Below are 20,696 nucleotides of genomic sequence, written 5' to 3'. Positions count from 1 at the left end.
ACCTAGAAATTATGTCCTACTTTGAAAGGGAAAGAAAAAAGATGTAAATTGGCTTGCAAAATGAAGTACATTTGAAAGCAGGAGACATAAAAATAAAATCAAGATCAAAAGGGTAAAAGAATAGATATTGCAAGGTGGTGGGTATGAATTAGTTATTATATTTGAGCACTGAATTTGCCTCTGAAGTTCTGAAGAGTTGAGACGAAAAAAAAAAGGGATGTGATTATACAGTTCTCTTCTGAGGAAGGAAAACATAAACGCTTTCAGAGAGACAAACTTTCTCTTGGCACTGAATTTATCATGTGCTTTTTCATTTCGGGGCATTGGAAAACATAATGGACAGTGCTTTCAACTGTTCTTCTACAAAAGGCCCTAAATGATTGTTTAAATGGATGTTCCTTGTATCCACCCTCTATAAAAGCCATGGATATAAATCTTAAGTGTGTGAAGGAGTTTCTGCAAGAAGCTGAATTACTATGGGGGACAAATGATGCTTTGTGTTGATCCAATTTAGTATATGTCTAAAACAGAGAACTTAGCAGAATGGCTAGTTAATCTGCACATTAAGCCATCTCCTTCTGCTATCAGATGTCTTAAATGAGCCTTTGGCAAGAGTTGGATACTAATCAGTTCAAGCTCTCTGCCTGAAGTACCAGACTTCTGTGGTGTTAACTGGAAAGGCTTCCACAGGCTTTGGGTGTAAGAGCTGGAGGAGGGAGAGCTGAGTTCTGCTGTTCAGTCTTAAGAACCTGATTTGCATTCTTCCCCACTAAAGGGCTGGCCCCTCTTCCAGCAGTGTGCCAGCAAGGAAGGTAATTATTTTCTTTAAACAGAGCTGTTAATCTGCTAAGTGCTTGGTAGAAACCTTAGAGTTCTGGGCAATTTATAGGAGATAAGATTTAGACCTATAGGTTTTTCAAGGATAACTGTTATTGGCTGTCTGTCCAGGATTATTCTGGAAGGCAGAGGAGCACATGGCCAAGTGTTGGAGTCAGGAGACCTGTGTTAATTCTCCTTCACCACCTTCTAGGTGTGTTTCCTCGGGTGTGTTGATGAACATTTCCAAGTAAGTTTTGGTTTTCTTGGTTTAATATGATAATGCATATAATGTACTTTGCCCAGTACCTACTCTTAAATGCTCAATACATTTTCCTGGTGGTGGTGATGATGATTTGTTAGTGTTTGAGGGTCTTCCCCCACCAAATTCTTAACCAAGTAAGACATAAGAGTATGTCTTAGGACATGGAGGAGCCCAATGTAGAGGAACTAGGAACATATGTGTTCTGGAAGCAGCTGCTCCCAAGAGGAGCTAGAGAATGGGGTTGAGCTGAGCACACCCAGCCCTTTTCCTCCCCCTACCCTTAAGGCTGGTAATTCACTTTTCCTTCTCTGGGAGGAGCAAATGAGGATGAAGAAAGAAAAACTTCATGAGTATTTGTTTATTTATTTTTATTTTTATTTTTTGAGACAGAGTCTCGCTCTCTTGCTCAGGCTGGAATGCAGTGGTGCGATCTCAGCTCACTGCAACCTCCCCCTCCCAGGTCCAAGCAGTTCTCCTGCCTCAGCCTCCCAAGTAGCTGGGACTATAGGCATTTGCCACCATGCCCAGCTAATTTTTATATTTTTAGTAGAGACAAGTTTGGCCATGTTGTCCAGGCTGGTCTCAAACTCCTGACCTCAGGTGATCCACCTGCCTCTGCCTCCCAGAGTGCTGGGATTATAGGCATGAGCCACTGCGCCCAGCCCTTCACGGGTATTTCTTTGGGTGCAGGGCATTGATATTGCATTTAAATGATGTTATTTTTATTGCTCTGAAATGGCTAGTGCTCCATACATCCTCATAATGGTTCTGAAACAGCAAGGTAAGGAGCCCCCTTCCCAAGAAGAATGCTCCTTATTTGTAGCCTTGACTGGTTAAATGTTGGTGAATATTTAATTGTTATGCAAATAATGATCATGGCATCATTTTGCCAATTGGTCAGTATGCTCAGCTGCCTGAGTAAAACCTGACATCATCAGAGGCCGAGCACTCCTTCTGTTTCTTCTAACTGGTACATGCAACCATTCATGTAATTAGCTCTGCCAAGTTAACTAAGTTTCAGAGGGGCTATTAGAACATGGCCCTGTTGTACACAGTTTAGGATTAGTGCTTCAGCTGTTGCCATCACTCTTGCCTTCTGGGACGTAGCAGGCTTTGAGAAAGATTAATAACCTGGGTATGTGGGAGTTCATAGTCAGAACCAGGCCATGGAGCCCAAGCCTGCCCTATAATTTTGCTTTCACACACTGTGCAAGGGCTTAGTCTTCTGACTTAGCTCCTCTGGGCTTCATTTTTGCTTTTTGTTTGTTTTTCATTTGGAAATGTATATGAAAATTGTACCAATCTTATAAGGTTGTTAAGGAGATTAACTGAAAATACAAGGAATGTATATAGCATGGTACCTGCCATATAGAAAGCCCTGATAAATGCTCATTGTTAGCGTTATTACTGTAAAATGGGGATAATGAAACCTTCCTTACGAAATGGTGGTATTTTGTATGAAAATCTCTAGATCAGGCTCCTGTGCATAGTACGTACACAGTACTTGTTTTTGCAAATTAGCCCGTGATTCTGAAAGCTTATCATTGTTTTAAAAGTTGTGACAAAGGAGTTTAATGGGCCGTTGTTTTTAAAGCCTCTCTTTCAGAGAGGATCAGTCTTTTGGAGGCTGTGTGTAGCTTTGGAGATGGTGTGGACACGAGCAGATACCTTCCTGGCATCCAGATTAGGGAGCAGATGCCTGCTTCTCAGAATTTTAGTGATGCCGCACTTGGACTGGCCTCAGTATTCTGTGAGAGGGCTTACAATGTGTGTTGTTGTTTGTTTTTAACTTTTAAAAATAGAAATTTACAAATATTCACAGTCGAAGAAATAACCACCAACTTCAACAATAATCAATATTTTGCTGATCTTATTTTATCTCTCTTCCCTCTTCCAGACACCAGACACACACAGAAACACATACTTTTTTCTTCTGGAAGAGGATAAAGTATATCCCAGACATTATGTCATTTCACTGTTAAACACTTTAGTATGCGTCTTTAATGATAAGCGTTTTTTTAAACATAACCACCATTGCATTCTTGGCTGATTTCTTGATGAGACCAAGCAGAATGTAGCAGTAATCAGTGGTGAAATGCTTGTACCCAAAATGAGCATTTTAATGCAAAATATTAAATTTAGTTCAATTCAGCCAGTATGTTAGTATTTTTTTACGTACAAGGCACTGCAGGCACCGCACGTGCAGAGAATCAAGGTGGCAGTCCCTGGCCCCGGGAACAGTCCTGTGGAAGGCGCATAAGACATACATACAAATAACCAAAGTTCAAGGCAGCATTCACATAAAATCCTTAGAGAGCAGGGAGCTTGGCAGGTGGTGGGATTTGTTGAATACGAAGTAGGAGTGTGACACTCGAGTTCAGAGGAGGCATTCTCCGTTGAGTAGGAGAGGATACATGGAAGTGGTGTGTGTGTGACAGACCTTGAAGAAGGGCACAATCTCTGCAAACCATTTTTAAAATTGTGAAACAGTGTTAAAGGACACTTTCTATATGTGCACCAAAACAAAAAAGAATTCAGAACCCACTCCTGCTCCTACCATTCTGACATGGCGGAATCGTATCTTCTCCAGGAATGCAAGTCTAAAGTTGACCTACAAGGCTGGTGGATAGTTCAAAGGAACCTGCCCCTCCTAAGTTCACAAGCCAAGAATCCACTTGTTTTTGTTTGCTTTTACATTAAAACTGAGGCCTCCTTTTCTGAGGTCTAAGGTTACTTTTAAGAGAGAATGAGACCAACTGTTGAGGTCAATGAAGAGATTTTTCTTTCTTCCAAGCTGGAATTCCTGTAGCTAGATACACATATTGTGCAAGGCCCGCATACTCTCATTCTGCTGTTTGGGTACGTAGGATTGAAACAGAGTTGTTTCAAGGTGGAGAATGGGGTAGAATGAAAGCATTTCTTAGTCATTTATAAAACTACTTACTAAGCAGGTGGCCCAGGTACTGAGGCAGACAGAACAGCAGGAAGGAAGGCAGAGAAACTGGAAGCATAGGAGTAGCTAGGGAGGGTGCGACTGGTGACATCTGAATGGAGCTGAGAAGGCAGTGGGTGCTGTGGTTGGGTACACGCAGTAAAGGACCTTGAATGCAGGTTACGGAGCATTTTCTTAACTCAGTAGGTGAGGGAAGAAGCCGTGGGAAGTTTGTGGAACAGATGCCCTAGCAGTCATGTCAGTCGTGTCAGGTGGCATTGGGAGGTGGCTAGTCCAGTCTTGGCTAGAGGGACTGAAGGCCAGGATGAAGGTGTCGTTTGTGAGGTTTTCACTTCTATTTGCAAATATTCATAAAGTGTCTACTATGCATCAGGCCTGGGAACAAAGAAATGGAAGAGACACTGAGGAGGTAGAATGTGCGAGACTCAGGAGCCCTTAGAGTGGAGAGGTGGAAAGGAAGGAAGAATGTTGAAGATGGCACACCTTTCACCATGGGAATGAATGGTGGGGATCTGGTAGCAGGAACAGCTGTTGAAAAATTTGGAGGAGGGGCTAGCTCTGTGTGTGTGTGTGTGTGTGTGTGTGTGTGTCTGTATCTGTGTGTGTGTGTGTCTGTGTGTGTGTGTGTGTGTCTGTGTGTCAGGGTGTGTGTGTGTGTCTGTGTGTGTGTCTGTGTCTGTGTGTGTGTGTGTCTGTGTCGGGTGTGTGTGTGTGTGTGTGTGTGTGTCTGTGTGTGTTTTTGTGTGTGTGTGTGTGTGTGTGTGTGTCAGGGTGTGTGTGTGTATATGTGTGTTTGTGTATGTGTGTGTATCAGGGTGTATGTGTGTGCGTGTGCGTGTGTGTGTGTGTGTGTGTGTTTGCAGAGGCAGATGTAGAGTGAGGTAAATTTGGTTGTGAGTTTGCTGCTGTCATGAGGCCATGGCTGCCCACTCAGAATGCCCAGACCTCAGCTTAGGCCAGTGCTTGGGTCTGGAGCCTAAGGAAGAGCTGGGTTTTCATGTCTGGGAGAGGGAGCTTTGGGGTGTGAGCTGGCCAGGGAGTAGGAGGAGAGAGAGAGCTGCCCAGGTGGTTGGCACAGGAGCTAGTTTTGACGACCTTTTTCATGTGTTCCATGATCTGACCACTAATATGTGAGTCAAATCACTCTACCATGTTTTTTCAATTGACGGATTACAATTGTATATATTTATGGTGCACCACATGGTGTTTTGAAATACGTATACATTGTAGAATGGCTAAATCAAGCTAATTAACATATCTACTACCTCACATACTTATAATTTTTTGTGCTGAGAATGTTGAAGATATATTCACTTAGTTTCCAAGTGTACAATACATTGTTATTAACCGTGGTCACCATGCTGTACAATAGATTTCGGGAACTTATTCCTCCAGTCTAACTGAAATTTTGTGTCCTTTGACTAGCGTTCTCCCCTCCCCGCCCCCAGCCCCTCATAATCACCATTTTACTATCTGTTTCTATGAGCTCAGCTTTTTAGCTCCCACATATGAGTGAGATTATGTGGTATTTGTCTTTCTGTGCCTGGCCTGTTTCACCTAACAGTGTCCTCCAGGTTTATCCGTGTTGTCGCAAATGGCAGGATTTTGTTCTTTTTTATGGCTGAATAGTAGTCTATTGTGTAAGTATACCACATATTTTTTTTTATGAAGATGAAGTAGTCTATTGTGTAAGTATACCACATTTTTTTTTTCTGTCACCCAGACTGGAGTGCAGTGGTGCAATCTCGGCTCACTGCAACCTCTACCTTCCAGGTTCAAGTGATTCTCCTGCCTCAGCCTCCCAGGTAGCTAGAACTACAGGTGCATGCCACCACACTCAGCCAATTTTTTGTATTTTAGTAGAGATGGAGTTTCACCATGTTGGCCAGGCTGGTCTCAAACTCCTGACCTCAGGTGATCCACCTGCCTCAGCCTTCCAAAATGCTGGGATTCCAAGCGTGAGCTGCTGTACCCAGCCGCCACATTTGTTTAAATCCATTCATTTGTTGATGGACACAGCTTGATTCCGTATCTTGGCCCTTGTGAATAATGCTGCAATGAGCATCTACTGTCTTTCATCATAATTTGACAGCCTTTGAAAAGGTGCCACTTTGAAAGACTCTGCACGGGGGTGGAAGTAAACCATGAAGGATCAAAGGGTCTGTCACCTGTGAGGTGACAGAAGAGGAGTTCCAACAGGCAGATTCATGGTGTTTTGGATCACACTGGTCAGTCAGGCTGAGGCGATGGCCTGCAGGGAGCTGTCTTCTGGGTCAGATTCCCTGTGGCAGTAACTTAGTGTCATGGCAGCACCGCAGCCAGTGTTCCTAAAGATCACATGTCAGTCAGTGGAACTTAGAAAATACCAAGCTTAGAAGACAGTAAGTTTGGTTCATCCCTGAGATAAGGATGGGTCTGTTCCCATCTGCCACTTTGAAGCCATATGGGCAAGTCACTAACTTCTTTAAAGCTCTCCCCTCAGAAATGGGAACTGTGAATAGTAATCACAAATACACACATGTGTATGTGTATATGAATATGTGTGGACCTGAGTACACACACACACCAGGTACCAGTCCAGGCACTTAAAGTACAGTATATTTTAACTCTTAACTCTCACAATGCCATTATGATCTAGTTACTGTCATCACCATTTTCACAGGTGAGGCACCAGAGATCTGAGTGTCTACCCAACGTCAATAGCAAGTAAATGACAGAGCCAGGATTTGAACACAGTCTGGCTTCAGACCTCAGCTCCTCACCACTGCTCTCTGCTGCCTCACAGTTTGCTGTGCAGGGTTATGGGGAAACACACAGGAAGGGTCTTATGTGCTGTGCTTGAAATGGACTTGAGGCTCTGTGTAAGTAACAGCCGCCGCTGCTGCTGCCTGCAGATAGCTGGTGTTCAGCGTTCCAGGGCAGTCTTGCCCTATGCACAGCCGGTGCCAATCTGTCCTTTCCACATGAAATGGACTTAGTTATCCTGCTCTGCACCCACATTGCTGCATCCAAAATTCGACGTGAAAGTTTGGATATGAGGTAATTTGAGCATTCCTTACCTTTTACTGCGCATCTGGTGGTGTAAGCGCAGTTCAGTGGTGTGTATCCTTCCGTCAGTTTTTGCTAGGGTGATGTGTGGTGTGGTGTGTTAGCACTGTGCCCGGGGCAGGACAGCTCCTAGCAGTGCTGCAGCACACAAGCCTGGAAAATGAGTAGTCAGGGTGGCCGCTGCCCTCCCCTCCAGACCTGGCAGTCCCACAGCCTGTGGATTTCTCTATGGTGTCCACATCACAGCACGATGTATGCCCATGGATGGGCACAATCAATTAAATACTTGTGAAGATGACATTTGAGGAGTATAAGATGTTGAGTTCTTTCCATTTCCTGGCCCACTGAATCATTCTTGGAGACATGATGATATTACAAATTCCATTAGAGGTGTAAATAAGCAAGAAAAGTTCCTTGACCTCAGCAGTTTGTAATCTGTATGTCATAAGTAAAAACGATGTTAAATAAAACTAAACTTTGATCAAAGTGATGCAGATAAAGATAGTGTCGATAAATGGAAAGTTCTGTTTAGGTAGAATTAGTTCTCTCTCAGAAGGCAAAGTGCTATGGAGGAAAAATGTAGCCTTTTATAGGCCAGGCAGGGTGGCTTGTTCCTGTAATACTAGCACTTTAGGAGGCCGAGGTGGGCAGATCACTTGAGGTCAGGAGTTTGAGACCAGCCTGTCCAACGTGACAAAACTCTGTCTCTACTAAACAAATACAAAAATAAGATGGGTGTGGTGGTATGTGCCTGTATTCCCAGCTATTTGGATGGCTGAGGCACAAGAAATGCTTGAACCTGGGAGGCAGTTGCAGTGAGCTGAGATTACGCCACTGTACTCCAGCCTGGGTGACACAGTGAGAGTCTGTCTCAAAAAAAAAAAAGAAGAAGAAGAAGAAGAAAAATATAGCCTGAGCGTTAAGGCTGTAAACATTTATTGAGTGCCTACTGCATACAAGGCAGTGTATTTGGAGCTTGAGGATGAGACTGTAAGCAAAGAGTCAGTGTGGAATGGGATAACTGACATACAAGAGTGCATGATGGCTTATGGAGCACAGAGGATGTGTCCAGGTGACACTGAGGAATAAGCAGCAGTTTGTAGTGCATCACAAACAGGCCATCACAGTGGAGTCAGACTGTGTGGAGACTGGAGAACCTCAAGTCATCAGGTGTAGAGAGGCTGGGGGAGCGGAGAGGAAGCCACGAAAAGGTTCCAACACCAACTCCTTGGCAGGTGTCAAGGAAGCCTTGGGGCCAAGGAGGACAGAACCGTGGAGGTGCAGAAATGGATTGAATTGATGCAATGAACTCCAGAGGAAGGGGTTTTTTTCCCGGTGAAAACGGGACTGTGGCAGAGAAAGGGGATGCTAGGAGAATGGTAGCTTCCCTCCTACCCTTCCCTGAAAGGACGTGGGTGTTCACTAGAGCCAGATTCATGACACAAGTCACATTGGCAGTAACAAGAATGTCTTGAGAGTTTGAGGATGGGAGTGCTTATTGACCACTGAACACAGATTCAGCAGAAAAAGTCAGAGGAACAGTAAACTGAGGACAGAAATATGTAGGGGGAATGATGACCTGAGGGCCTTGCATTTGGGGCATGGCCAAGGATGACAGGAAGCTGAGCCACTGTGCAATTGACAGGCCTCGAGTTCTGGAATTTACTGTGGTGTGGAGTTTTCCAGTACTGCTCCAGTGGGGGCATTGGAGGTCCGTGGGCTTGCTTGGCATTCCAGAGCAACCTTGGTAGGGGGTGGGCACTGAGCTTCTTAAGAGATTCTTCTCAGAAGACCTTAACCTTTTGGGGAAACTGACAGCAGACCCCAGTGCCATGGAAAGATCAAGACTGGCCTAGGACATTGGACACTGGGCATCTGCACTTGAGAGGTTTTCTTGGGGTAGGAGGTATGAGAGGCGGTGTTTTACAGGTTTTGCAAAAGCACTGTTACAGGATCCTGTCTAATGAAGTGACTGATTTCTGTCTGTGTAGTCTGACAGGAGAAGCATTTAATTCTTAAAACAAGAGCAGTCCTTGTCTCATTCCTTTTGCTAGTTCTTGCCATGTTGTGCTAATTATTTTCCTATCCTGCTTTCTCTCTCTCTCTTTTCAGAACCAGACTACCAGGTGTACCTGAATGCTTCCAAGGTCCCTGGGTTTGCCGATGACCCCACAGAGCTGGCGTGCCGGGTGGTGGACACGAAGAGTGGGGAGGCGAATGTCCGATTCACGGTTTCGTGGTACTACAGGATGAACCGGCGCAGCGACGACGTGGTGACCAGCGAGCTGCTCGCAGTCATGGACAGGGACTGGACGCTAAAGTACGGAGAGAGGAGCAAGCAGCGGGCCCAGGACGGAGACTTTATTTTTTCTAAGGAACATATAGACACGTTCAATTTCCGGATCCAAAGGACTACAGAGGAAGACAGAGGCAATTATTACTGTGTGGTGTCTGCCTGGACCAAACAGCGGAACAACAGCTGGGTGAAAAGCAAGGATGTCTACTCCAAGCCCGTTAACATATTTTGGGCATTAGAAGGTAGGAACTTTATTCTTGTTTGTTACTCATTTTTGTTTTGTCTTTGCTTAAGTCATGCCGCTGTGTGTTCAGATGCGCAGTCACCCTCTGCAGTTTATCACTTATGCTAGGAATGCGCGTCCTGGACACTGATCACCATGAGACCCTCCTACGCCTCTTTGGACTCTCTGTCACCCCTCCTCTATGCCCAAGCCCCCGAGAGGGCCCTCTCGAACTCACTGTCATCAGCCAAGTCTCCCGTTTCCTGAACTTTGCCTCTGAATGTTCCTTTTCGCTTTCTTGCATTAAACATGATGACTCTGAGGACACTCTTTCCATTGGAGAAATAGTTACCTCTCCGAGGACAGTTTCCCCCAGAGCCCACCTACGTGCTGTCCATTTTCTTCCCACACTTCTCATAACTGGGCCTGAGGTGGTGCGGGTGTCCTCCTTGGTCTTCCCTGCAGCTTCCAGGCCATTTTCGCTCACTCCTAAAAATATCCAGCTTCCAGGCTCGTGTCATCATCACCCCACAGCGCCTCTTCTCATTGCTGTTGCCTGTTGCCGCCTAGGTCCTCTGTGCATTCTTTGAAGATGTCAGCTTTTGTTTCACAGGCACTCTGCCTGACGCTGCTCCCATCCTGCTAACTTCAGTATCCATGTAGAGCACTAGGTCACCATTGGAAGCACCCTGGGAACTTTAAAAAAAAAATGCTGGTGCTTTGTTTCACCAGAAATTCTCCCATCCAAGTACTAACCAGGCCCGACCCTGCTTAGCTTCTGAGATCAGATGAGATCGGTCAGGTTCCACCAGAAATTCTATTTTAGTTGGTCTGAAGTATGTGAATTCTGGGCACTGGAGATTTTAAATGCTCCCACGGTGATTTTTATGTGCAGCCCCCGTTGGGAACTCTAATACAGCTAATCCTGTCATTCTTAGGAGCTTGTCCTCCTCTCTCTAGTCGTCATGTCCTCTGTACTATTTTGGTCGTGCACTCCCATGCTTGTATGCTACCTTAGACCGTCTCCCTTCTGATAACTGAACCCCCTGCAGTCTCCTGTTCTCTAAACGTATCTCCTGTCTTTCTACACCACTTCCTCTAGTACTCCAGCAACAATCCCCCGACCCTGCTGGGGCCAACAATCTGTTAATCCTGACATTGTCCTTCACTCCCAGTGTGTCTTCCTGTCTCTCTCACTAGGGTGCCCATTTGTATCCAGTGGACACCTGGTGTAATTATGCTAGCACCTTTTTTCATCCTCGGAGCTAAGGCTGGGAGGTAGGGGTAAGGCATATGGTTACTTACTGTTACCCAGCCTAAATTCCCAGTCAGCTGTAATCATGCCATGGCATACCCCTAGCTCCCTTGCCCCTCTCTGTTTGCGGTAGACTCTGGCCAAACCACAACCCAGTTCACAGGCAGCCTTCTGCAGCCTCCCTACCTGTGCCCACAGAGCTAATGTGGGTGGAGAGAAACATTCAAGTGTGCTGACTGGGCTCCCTTGAAGTAGTGGTCACTTGTGACAAGTGGGCTCTCCGCACTGCCTGGGAATTATACTGCATCTCCCTAGTCTGGTGATCTCCCCACTCTCCTAAGTGATTGCTTCATGCCACCTTCTGTCTCTGCAAACCTCCTCCACAGCTTCTCTCTCAGCTGTTGGTCCTGCTTCCTACTCTCCTAAAAGTAGAAACAATCAGGAGACTTCTCATTCACACTGCCCCAGGGCTGAGCCTTGGCCACCCCGCGTATGACCTGGCAGAGGCCAGCCCCTCTCACTACTTAGGCCATTGCTGCTCTTCTCTTACATCTTCAGTAATTCTCTCCCTTCTGGATCTTTCCCACTGGCCTGTCAATGTGCTGTTAGATCCAGGTTTCCTTGGGTTTTTCTTTTGCGGTGGGGGGAATGGAGAATAGGGGTTGTACTTTTAGTTTTAGTTTTAGTTTTGTTTTTAGAGACAGGGTCTCACTCTGTTGCCTAGGCTGGAGTTCAGTGGTGTGACTGTAGCTCACTGCAGCCTCCATCTCCTAGGCTTAAGTGATCCTCCCACCTCAGCCTCCCAAGCAGCTGGGGCTACAGGTGCTTGCCACTACATACAGCTAATTTTTTTTTTTTTTTTTTTTTTGAGACAGGGTCTCACTGTGTTGCCCAGGTTGTCCTGAACTCCTGGCCTCAAATGATCCTCCTGCCTTGGCCTCCCAATTTGCTGGGATTACAGACATGAGCCACCAGGCCAGGCCCCCTCTTTTTTTATGCTAAACTGGTCTTGATCTTGCTTCTTCATCCATCTTTCTGTTTCCCCCAACCACGTGTCTACCTACTCCTTTTTCCTTTTATAACAACAATATTTGATGTGTATCTACTCCGTGTCTCTGATTTTTCTCCTGCCATTCTCTCTGGTACCTACGCTCATCAGGCTTTTCCCTCGGCTGCTTGTGGTAAGATGGCCAGTAATCAACGTATTGGAAAATCATATTGTCAGTTATTTCATTTGACTTAGCAGAATTTAACACAGGTGATCCCCTCCTCCTGGGAATGCTGTGCATTTTCCCTTGGCTTGTGGGACAAGGTCTTCTCAGGGCTTTCTTTATTAGCCATTTCTCAGCCTCCTTTGCTGACTCTGTTCATTTTTTGGACCCTGGACATTAGACTACCTCAGGACATAGTCTTTTGATGTAGTCCTTGGACTTGGACTTCTTTTCCATTTAACCTCATCGTGTTGGTGATGACTTCTAATCTCATGAATTTAAATACCATCTAGACAACAGCCAGATTCTGGGAATTTCTCATGAAATTCCCCAGCTCTGAACCTTCAAAGCCTCCCTGTCTCACTCACAGCAAAACCCAGTCCTCTCAGTGGCCTTAGATGTTCTGTACCAATTGGTCCTATTACTTTCTGGCCTTACCCAGCACCCTCCCCAGCACCCACTCCATCCAGCCACTCTGCACTCCCAGGCTCCTCACATACTCCAGGTGTGCTCCTGGCTTGTAGCTTTCTGCCTGTTTTTCCGTCAGCCTAGAATGCTCTTCCCGAGCTGGATAGGACTTGCTCCCTCACCTCCTTCAGGTCCTTTTTATTTGTTTTAAATTTAATTTTTTTAGAATCACGGCCTTGCTCCATCACCCAGGCTCTCTCACCCAGGCTGGAGTGCAGTGGCACCATCATAACCCATTGTTGCCTCAAACTCCTGGGCTCAAGCCTCCCAGATAGCTGGGACTATAGGCACATGCTCCGTGGCTGGCTAATTATTTAATTTTATTTTTAGAGACGCGGGGTCTTGCTGCGTTACCCAGGTTGATCTCAAACTCCTGGGCTCAAGCAATCCTCTCATCTCGGCCTCTCTAATCATTGAGATTACTTGCGTGAGCCCCCACACCTAGCTCAGGCTGTTTTTAAAATGTTGCCTTCTCAGTGAGGATGTCCCCCGATCACTCTATTTACAGTTGTGACACACACACCTCCCTTCCCATATACAAACCCACGACTTTTCTCTTCCTTGCCTGCCTATTGTCTCAAACGTTTATCACCATCTAACCAACCATACCATCTATTTTACTTATTTTATTTGTTTTCCTTCACTGGCACCTAAAGGGAGGGATTTTTTATTTATTTGTTCACCATTATATTTCCAGTAGCTGGAGTATGGAAGGCTGTCAATAAATACATGTTTACATTGATGAATGAGTGACCGAATTCATAGGAAAATCGAGAAAGAATGTGGCGGCTCAGTAGAAGCTGAGCAGTCAGTGGTTCTGGAGAGAGTTCCTAATATGTATGTTCTGCTAATCGGTTTGGTGGAACACGTGTTCCAAAAAATCTAATGTGAAAATCTCACCTTGTAACTGGATGGATTATAGGGTTAATCATCATATTAACGGATAAAAGCAATGTATCTAATTCATTTATTCATCCACTCAACAGATTCTTAAGCACCTTCCAAGTGCCCGACACTGTGCTACTATAACAGATGAACTCCAGTGTGTACACGCGTAGGCATTGTTGTTTTGACAGAGATGCGGGGAGTAATCCACTTAAACCAGTTAGTGTAGCCATAGACACTTCTCAAAATGTTAAAACAGCATTTTTGAAATTAAAGTGTAAACCAAGTGGAAATTATTAGATCTGCAAATACACACACTGCAGTCATTTTAGCAATAAATCTGTTCTGTAATTTCACTATCATTTGATTAAACAGAGAGATCTCATTTCTCCCTTGCTGTATTCCTCCCTGCAGGCTGGCTTAGCTAAGGGCACTTTCCCTGCACTTAGCAGACCCTGGGGAGGAGAGGCAAATGGTATGGGCGGGAGCCTGGCTTGGATGTTACGGTGTTGTGTTCAACCATGTCTTTCCCACCTTGCTGGCAGTGCCCTCTGCCTTGCATCCTGTGGGGCACCCGTAGCAGGTTCCCAGATTCTTCCTGGTGAGACTTCTCAAGAACTTAAAAATCCTGAAAACCAGTTCTCACCATAATTTCCTCTCTCCTGACACCCACTGATTCATTTCAGACTATTACTTCCAATGGGATGGTTTCAGCCTGCTTATGGATACACGTGATTCCCTTTCCAAGTTGCCAGATTTTTGTAGGTGCTTTTGTGTGGCAATTTGCAATTAAGTTTCTATTTCTTGGTTATTTTGCCTTTAGTAGCATTTTTATTTATTTATTTTTTTACAGTGAAAAAAATTTTTTTTATTGTACTTTGGGCTCTGGGGTACATGTGCACATCCTGCATCCTGCAGGATTGTTGCATAGGCACATACATGCCATGGTGGTTTGCTGTCTCCATTCCCCCCCACCCTATGTCAGGCATTTCTCCCGGTGTTATCCCTCCCCATCCCTCCCATTCCCCACTGTCCCTCCCCTCCCCTCCATACCTCCACCTACCCCAGTGAGTATTGTAGCATTTTTATTTTAACCGATCTTGTTGGAAATCACATCCTTCTGGTCCTTCATTCCAGATTCTGTGCTTGTAGTGAAGGCGAGGCAGCCAAAGCCTTTCTTTGCTGCAGGAAATACATTTGAGATGACTTGCAAAGTATCTTCCAAGAATATTAAGTCACCACGTTACTCTGTTCTCATCACCGCTGAGAAGCCTGTCGGCGACCTCTCCAGTCCCAATGAAACGAAGTACATCATCTCTCTGGACCAGGATTCGGTGGTGAAGCTGGAGAACTGGACAGATGCATCACGGGTGGATGGCGTTGTGTTAGAAAAAGTGCAGGAGGATGAGTTCCGCTATCGAATGTACCAGACTCAGGTCTCAGACGCAGGGCTGTACCGCTGCATGGTGACAGCTTGGTCTCCTGTCAGGGGCAGCCTTTGGCGAGAAGCAGCAACCAGTCTCTCCAATCCTATTGAGATAGACTTCCAAACCTCAGGTGAGCAGGGAGCACTGTTGAATCATAGATGGAGCTAGAAGAGACCCTAGGGTTTTGATCAGATGCCCTCATTTTTAAAAACAGCTTTGTTAAGATGCAGTTCACATGCCGTACAATTTACCTGTTTAAAGTGCATAATTCAGTGGCTTTTCATATATTCACAAAGTTGTGTGATCATTACCACAACCAGTTTTAGAACATTTTCATTACCCCAAAAGAAACCTGAACCCCTCAGCCAATACCCTCCAATCACTCTCCATTCCCCTCCTCCCGTTCTGCAGCAACCATTATCTACTTCCTGTCTCTGTAGATTCTGCCTATTATGGACATTTCATGTAAATGGAATGTAATATGTGGCCTTTGTATCTGGCTTCGTTTTTGGAGCAAAATGTTTTCAAGGGTCATCCATATTGTAGCATGTTTCAGTGCTTTTGTTCATTTTCATGACTGAATAAGACTCCATTGTATAGATATGCCACATTTTGTTTCTCCATTCATCAGCCAGTGGACATTTGGGTGTTTCCAGTTCTTGACTATTATAAATAATGCTGCTATGAACATTCATGTACAAGTTTTTGGACAAATGTATGTTTTCATTTCTGCCTTCCTTTTAAGAAGATGAACTGAAGCTCAGCTACTCCAGATTCCTTAGGGAACATGGTGGAGTATAAAGAGAGAGAGGAGGGAATTGAGCCTCCGAAGGCATCAAGTAACTTGCCAAAAGTGGAAGATTTTTAACGTCCTGTCTGTGTATGTGTGTGTTTCAGTAGGAAGATGATTTAATAGTATTTAAGCCCCAATCTTATTTAGAATATTAATGTGAAGGATTATCATTTGTGAGTTTAAGACTAAATGTTTTCACTAACTCTGCCCTGGGTCCCGGGTCTTAGTTAGAAATTTGTGAATGTGTAAATTAATACTCATCTGTAAAAATTCAGGTATCAATTAAATTCAGTATAATGAATGCAAGATATTTGTTGAATTAGATGATTAGCATTTATATTAAAGGTAAACTAGACTAATAACGTTTGTTTTCTATTATTTTGTATTGTTATAACCTTTTATGGTATATAGTGAAATCATCTTCTAACATCTCTTGACCTTTAAATTAATAAAGGGTAAATATTGATTTAAGCACTTAGATTTGGAAAGAGCAGAGAAAGCATAGGCCTCCTTTATTGTGTATCTGTTTATTTTTAATAGCAGCTTTATTGAGATATAACTCATATACCATAAAATTCACCATATAAAGTATACAATTGAGTGGTTTCTAGTATATTCACAAAGTAGTGCAACCATCACCACTAACTAATTTCAGAAAATTTTAATCACCTCAAAAAGAAACTCCACCCTCATTAGTAATCATTCCCATACCCGCATGCCCCTGTCCCTGGCAATCACTAATTCACTTTGTCTCTGTAGAGTTGCCTCTTCTGAGTATTTCAGATGAATTGAATCATATTATATGTGGACTTTTGTGACTTGCTTCTTTTCACTTAGCATAATGTTTTCAAGGTCCATTCATGTTGTGGCAGGCATCAGGACTTCATTCCTTTTTATGACTGAATAGTATTTCATTGTATGGATATGCCCCATTTGTTTATCCATTCATCTGTTGATAGACATTTAGACTATTTCTACTTTTTGGCTTTTATGAATAATGCTGCCATTAACATTATTATTGGAAAATATCTTCTCCCATTCTGTGGGTTGTCTTTTCACTTTTTAGTGATGTCTCTCCAAACATCAGTTTTTGAATTTTGATGAAATCCAGTTTATCTGTATTTTTTTTCCTTTTGTTGCTTGTGTTTTTGCTATGTCTATGAAATTATTGGCTAATCTAAGGTTGTGAGGATTTACATCTATGTTTCCTTCCAAGAGTTATATAGTTTTAGCTCTTACATTTTAGGCTGCGACTCTTGGTAAGTTAATTTTTGTACGTGGTAAGAGGAAGGGATCCGACTGTATTATTTTGTGTGGAGATAGCCAGTTGTCCTAGCACCATTTATTAAAAAGTATATTCTTTCCCCCATTGACTTGTTTTGGCACCCTTGTCAAAAATCATTTAATCATAAGTGTAAGGTTTATTTCTAGACTGTCAGTTGTATTTCAGTGGTCTAGATTTCTGTTCTTATAACAGTACCACACTGTTTGATTACTGTAGCCTTATAGTTAGTTTTGAAATTAAGAAGTTGGACACTTCCAATTTTGTTCTTTTTCAAGATTGTTTTGGCTATTTTGGATCCCTTGCACGTCCATGTGACTTTTAGGATCAGCCTGGTAATTTCTAGAATCCAGGCATCTGGGATTTTTTTAACACAATCTAGGGATTGTGTTAAATCTGTAGATGAATTTGGAAAGTTTTGCCGTTAAACAGTATCGTTTTTCAGTTCGTAAACATGGAATATCTTTCCATTTATTTAGGTATTTAAATTTTTTCCATGGTGTTTTGTAGTTTTCAGTATACAAATTTTGGTTTTTTTGGTTAAATTTATCCTAAATATTTTATTCTTTTTGATGCTGTTGTAAATAGAATTGCTTTCTTAATTTACTTTTCAGCTTGTTTATTCATAGCAGTTTTATAGAAGCACAACTGGCTTTTGTATGTTGATCTTGTATTCTGTGACCTTGCTGAACTTGTTTATCCTAATTCTAAATTTTGGGGATTCGTTCTAATTTGTAAAATACAAGATTATGTCATCTATGAATAGAACTACTGAATAGTTTTACTTCCCCCTTCCAGGTTGAATATCTTCTATTTCTTTTTCTCGAGTAATTGCCTAGCCAGAACCTCCCATACAGTGTTGAATAGAAGTAGCACAAGTGGACATTCTTGTCTTGTTTCTGATCATGGGCAGAAAGTGTTCAGTCTTGTTCGCCTTTAAGTATCATGTTCACTGTAGGATTTTCATAAATGCCCTTTATCAGACTGAGGAAGTTTCCTTCCACTCCTAGTGTGTTTCCTTTCATTCTTAGTTTTTTTTTTTTTTTTTTTTCATTCCTAGTTTGTTGAGTATTTTTGTCATGGAAAGGTATTGAATGTGGTCAGATGCTTTTTCAGTGTCTATTGAGATGAGTTGATTATGTGGTTTTTGTCCTTTATTTGCGTATTTGTTTTGCTGCCTATACGAATCTGTTCCATCTTGTTTTACATTTGTTATTTGATCTTTCTTTTAAACTCTTATGTGGAAAAGGGGAGACACAAAGTCTTTTGTATCTATTTCTGGGTGAGGAATGGGTATTGAATTTATTCCTCAGTTCTTTAAATCTCAGCAAAACAGATAAAACCACTGTAGCTTCCAGGTTGAATAGATTGCCTAAGGTTTTTATTTTATTTAATCCACAGAGTTGTCATGGCCAGTTCACATTTTAATTAGGAGAAGCTGCCATCAAATTCAGCACTCAGCACAATACTATAGCCCTGAATAGCCACCAGCAACCATTGATTTCAGACTGAACAGCGTTTGCTTCCTAAAAAGCAGTGGCATACCTTAAGATACACAACGAAGAGGTCCTTCCAGTGTTCACCTTCCTGTCCCCTGATTTCAGGGCACCTGCCTTTTGGTATTGAAAACCAACGGGCCCTCTTGAGTGCTGGGTTTTACTGATTCAAAGTGTCAAGAGGGCAAATGGTATTTAAATATGATAGTGTAAGCTTTGGCTTTTTAAAAGAATAATAATTTTTTTCTTAATATAGAAAATTTGAAAATATAATAACATAGAAAGAAGGAAAACAGATTCATTCATCATCCTACCGGAGATGGTTAATTTATGTTGTTCATCTTTCTAAAATTTTTTTCTTGTATGTTTTCTTCATGACTTTGAGATCAAGCTGTATATACAATTTTAGGACCTGCTTTTCTTTCTTTAGTGTTATAAGATCAGCACTTTCTATATTGTAACCAATTCTAGGTGAATATCAATACCACCTTTAATGACTTTACATAGTAGAATTTGCTTAGCCACTACCCTATTGATGGACATGCAGATGGTCTGCAATTTTTGCTTTCATTAAAAAAACTGCCACTAACATCTTTTTTAGAGGCCCAGGTTGGACCATGGTATATGTCAGTGTTTGCATTTAAAAGTTAAGTAGTCCTGTACTCTGTGCAGACTAGGAATCGGGGGACCCCTAGTGACTCTGGTTGTTCAGTTAAACTCTCTATACCATAGTCTGTCATCTGTGAAGTTAACCAGACAAATCCCCTCACAAAAACAGCATTACCACAGAAATTGACCATAATGAAAATATTTCTAAGCCTGGGATAATGACCCATATTAACAGTGAGCTGCTGATTTCATTAGGAGGAAATGCACTGCTGTGAATAGCTCCCCACAATGCAGGCCTTTTCCCCAATCCTTGTCTGCCTTGGAAGCCACAGCACAAATGCTCTGTTGATTCCCACGTTCAGTAGGGGAAGTGAGAACCGTAACATGACCTAGAAGGTATTTGAGTTTTTTTGGAAATATAAAGAAAAACTGAAATTTGTTCGAATTAAGTAAGTCGTCTTTGCTGCTTCAAAGTAAATAGAAACGTAAATCCATGAGAATTTCTTAATGTTTGTCATTTTATGTTCTCTTAGAAGGGGCCTGAACACGAGAAAAGCCCCTCAGTGTAGTTCTGTTTATTACCATGAGATTTCTACTCTGAGAAAAATGTGACCCCCCACCTTGTTCACCATGGCTGCTGCTAACCTTTACTCACTCACAGATGGCCGTCCATGGTATAAGTGTCCCCAGTCACCACACAGAGCCTATTTAGGGCAGTTTGGCTTAATCCTGCCCCACCTTGCCACTCCAGGCAGAGCAAGTCCAGGGTATAAGGCTTGAGGGAGCCAGGGCTGAGAGTTGAGTTAATTGAAGGGGATGATGTCCAGAAGTAGGTCAGGCTTCCTTGTCTTTGCTTTCATCCCTTCCCCGTTTCCTGGAGCAGCCATTCAGTCAGTTGTTTATCCCCTTAGAGTTACGTACGCCCCTGCTGTTCCCTGAATAATCAGAACTCTTCGCAGTTCCCACCCAGAGCTGCCTAACCCCTGTAGGGTTCAATATTCCACAACCATCCTTCACCTTTCTCCCAGGAAAACACAAATTATGTATATACTTGGTTAGGAAAGCAATCTGATGCATTCGTCTTATTAGTCATGTCAAAATGAAAATATAGTCCTTTCATCATCTTACTCTCTCTGTCATGGTCATTTCTTCTGCAAGTTTAAAGAGGTACTTTGGGATACTTGTTTTTTTCTGGCAATCTGAACAAGAAGTAGTAATAACTTCTAATGAGTTTTACAGTCAGCACCTAGGGCCTTCAGTCGTTGCTTCCCAGAAAACCCAAGGGGAGTCCCATAGCATTGATGTTCTGTGAACTTCTTTTAGGTGTGCCTGTTCCTAGACTTTAGGAATTGGGATAAAGTAAACATTGAACTCTTAGGATTAGCTAGGCTAAAAGCTATGAAATGCTCTCACCTAAGAGGAATTCGTGAGTGAGTTAGAAATAATAATTCTGCCTACAGTGTCAGGGAGGCATGTAAGACAAATCCTGTCTGGGTAGGTGTTTTGTTTTGTTTGTTTTTTACCAGACTTTATTTTAATTTAAACTTTTTTTTTTTGAAAACTGGATTTTGCTCTGTCGCCCAGGCTGAAGTCCAGTGGCACGATGTTGACTCACCATAGCCCCAACTTCCCAAGTTCAAACAGTCCTCCTCCTACCTCAGTCTCCTGA

At 43.0% G+C, this 20,696-nt stretch overlaps 1 protein-coding gene across 1 annotated transcript in view; it reads left to right on the top strand.

Annotated features, from left to right (window-relative positions):
* The window catches only part of PTGFRN (prostaglandin F2 receptor inhibitor), an 81,204-nt gene that overhangs the window by 47,444 nt on the left and 13,064 nt on the right, over positions 1–20,696 (top strand). The window contains exons 5-6 of the mRNA XM_032249617.1: positions 9,195–9,620; positions 14,558–14,977. Coding sequence (XP_032105508.1) covers positions 9,195–9,620; positions 14,558–14,977 — 846 coding nt within the window. The remainder of the gene's footprint in view (positions 1–9,194; positions 9,621–14,557; positions 14,978–20,696) is intronic.

This window comes from Sapajus apella, unplaced genomic scaffold (genome assembly GCF_009761245.1).
Source record: "Sapajus apella isolate SASKATOON/1434 unplaced genomic scaffold, GSC_monkey_1.0 scaffold69, whole genome shotgun sequence".
Lineage (NCBI taxonomy): Eukaryota > Metazoa > Chordata > Mammalia > Primates > Cebidae > Sapajus > Sapajus apella.
Note: the sequence above shows the minus strand (reverse complement) of the source record. Positions and strands in the feature narration are given on the sequence as shown.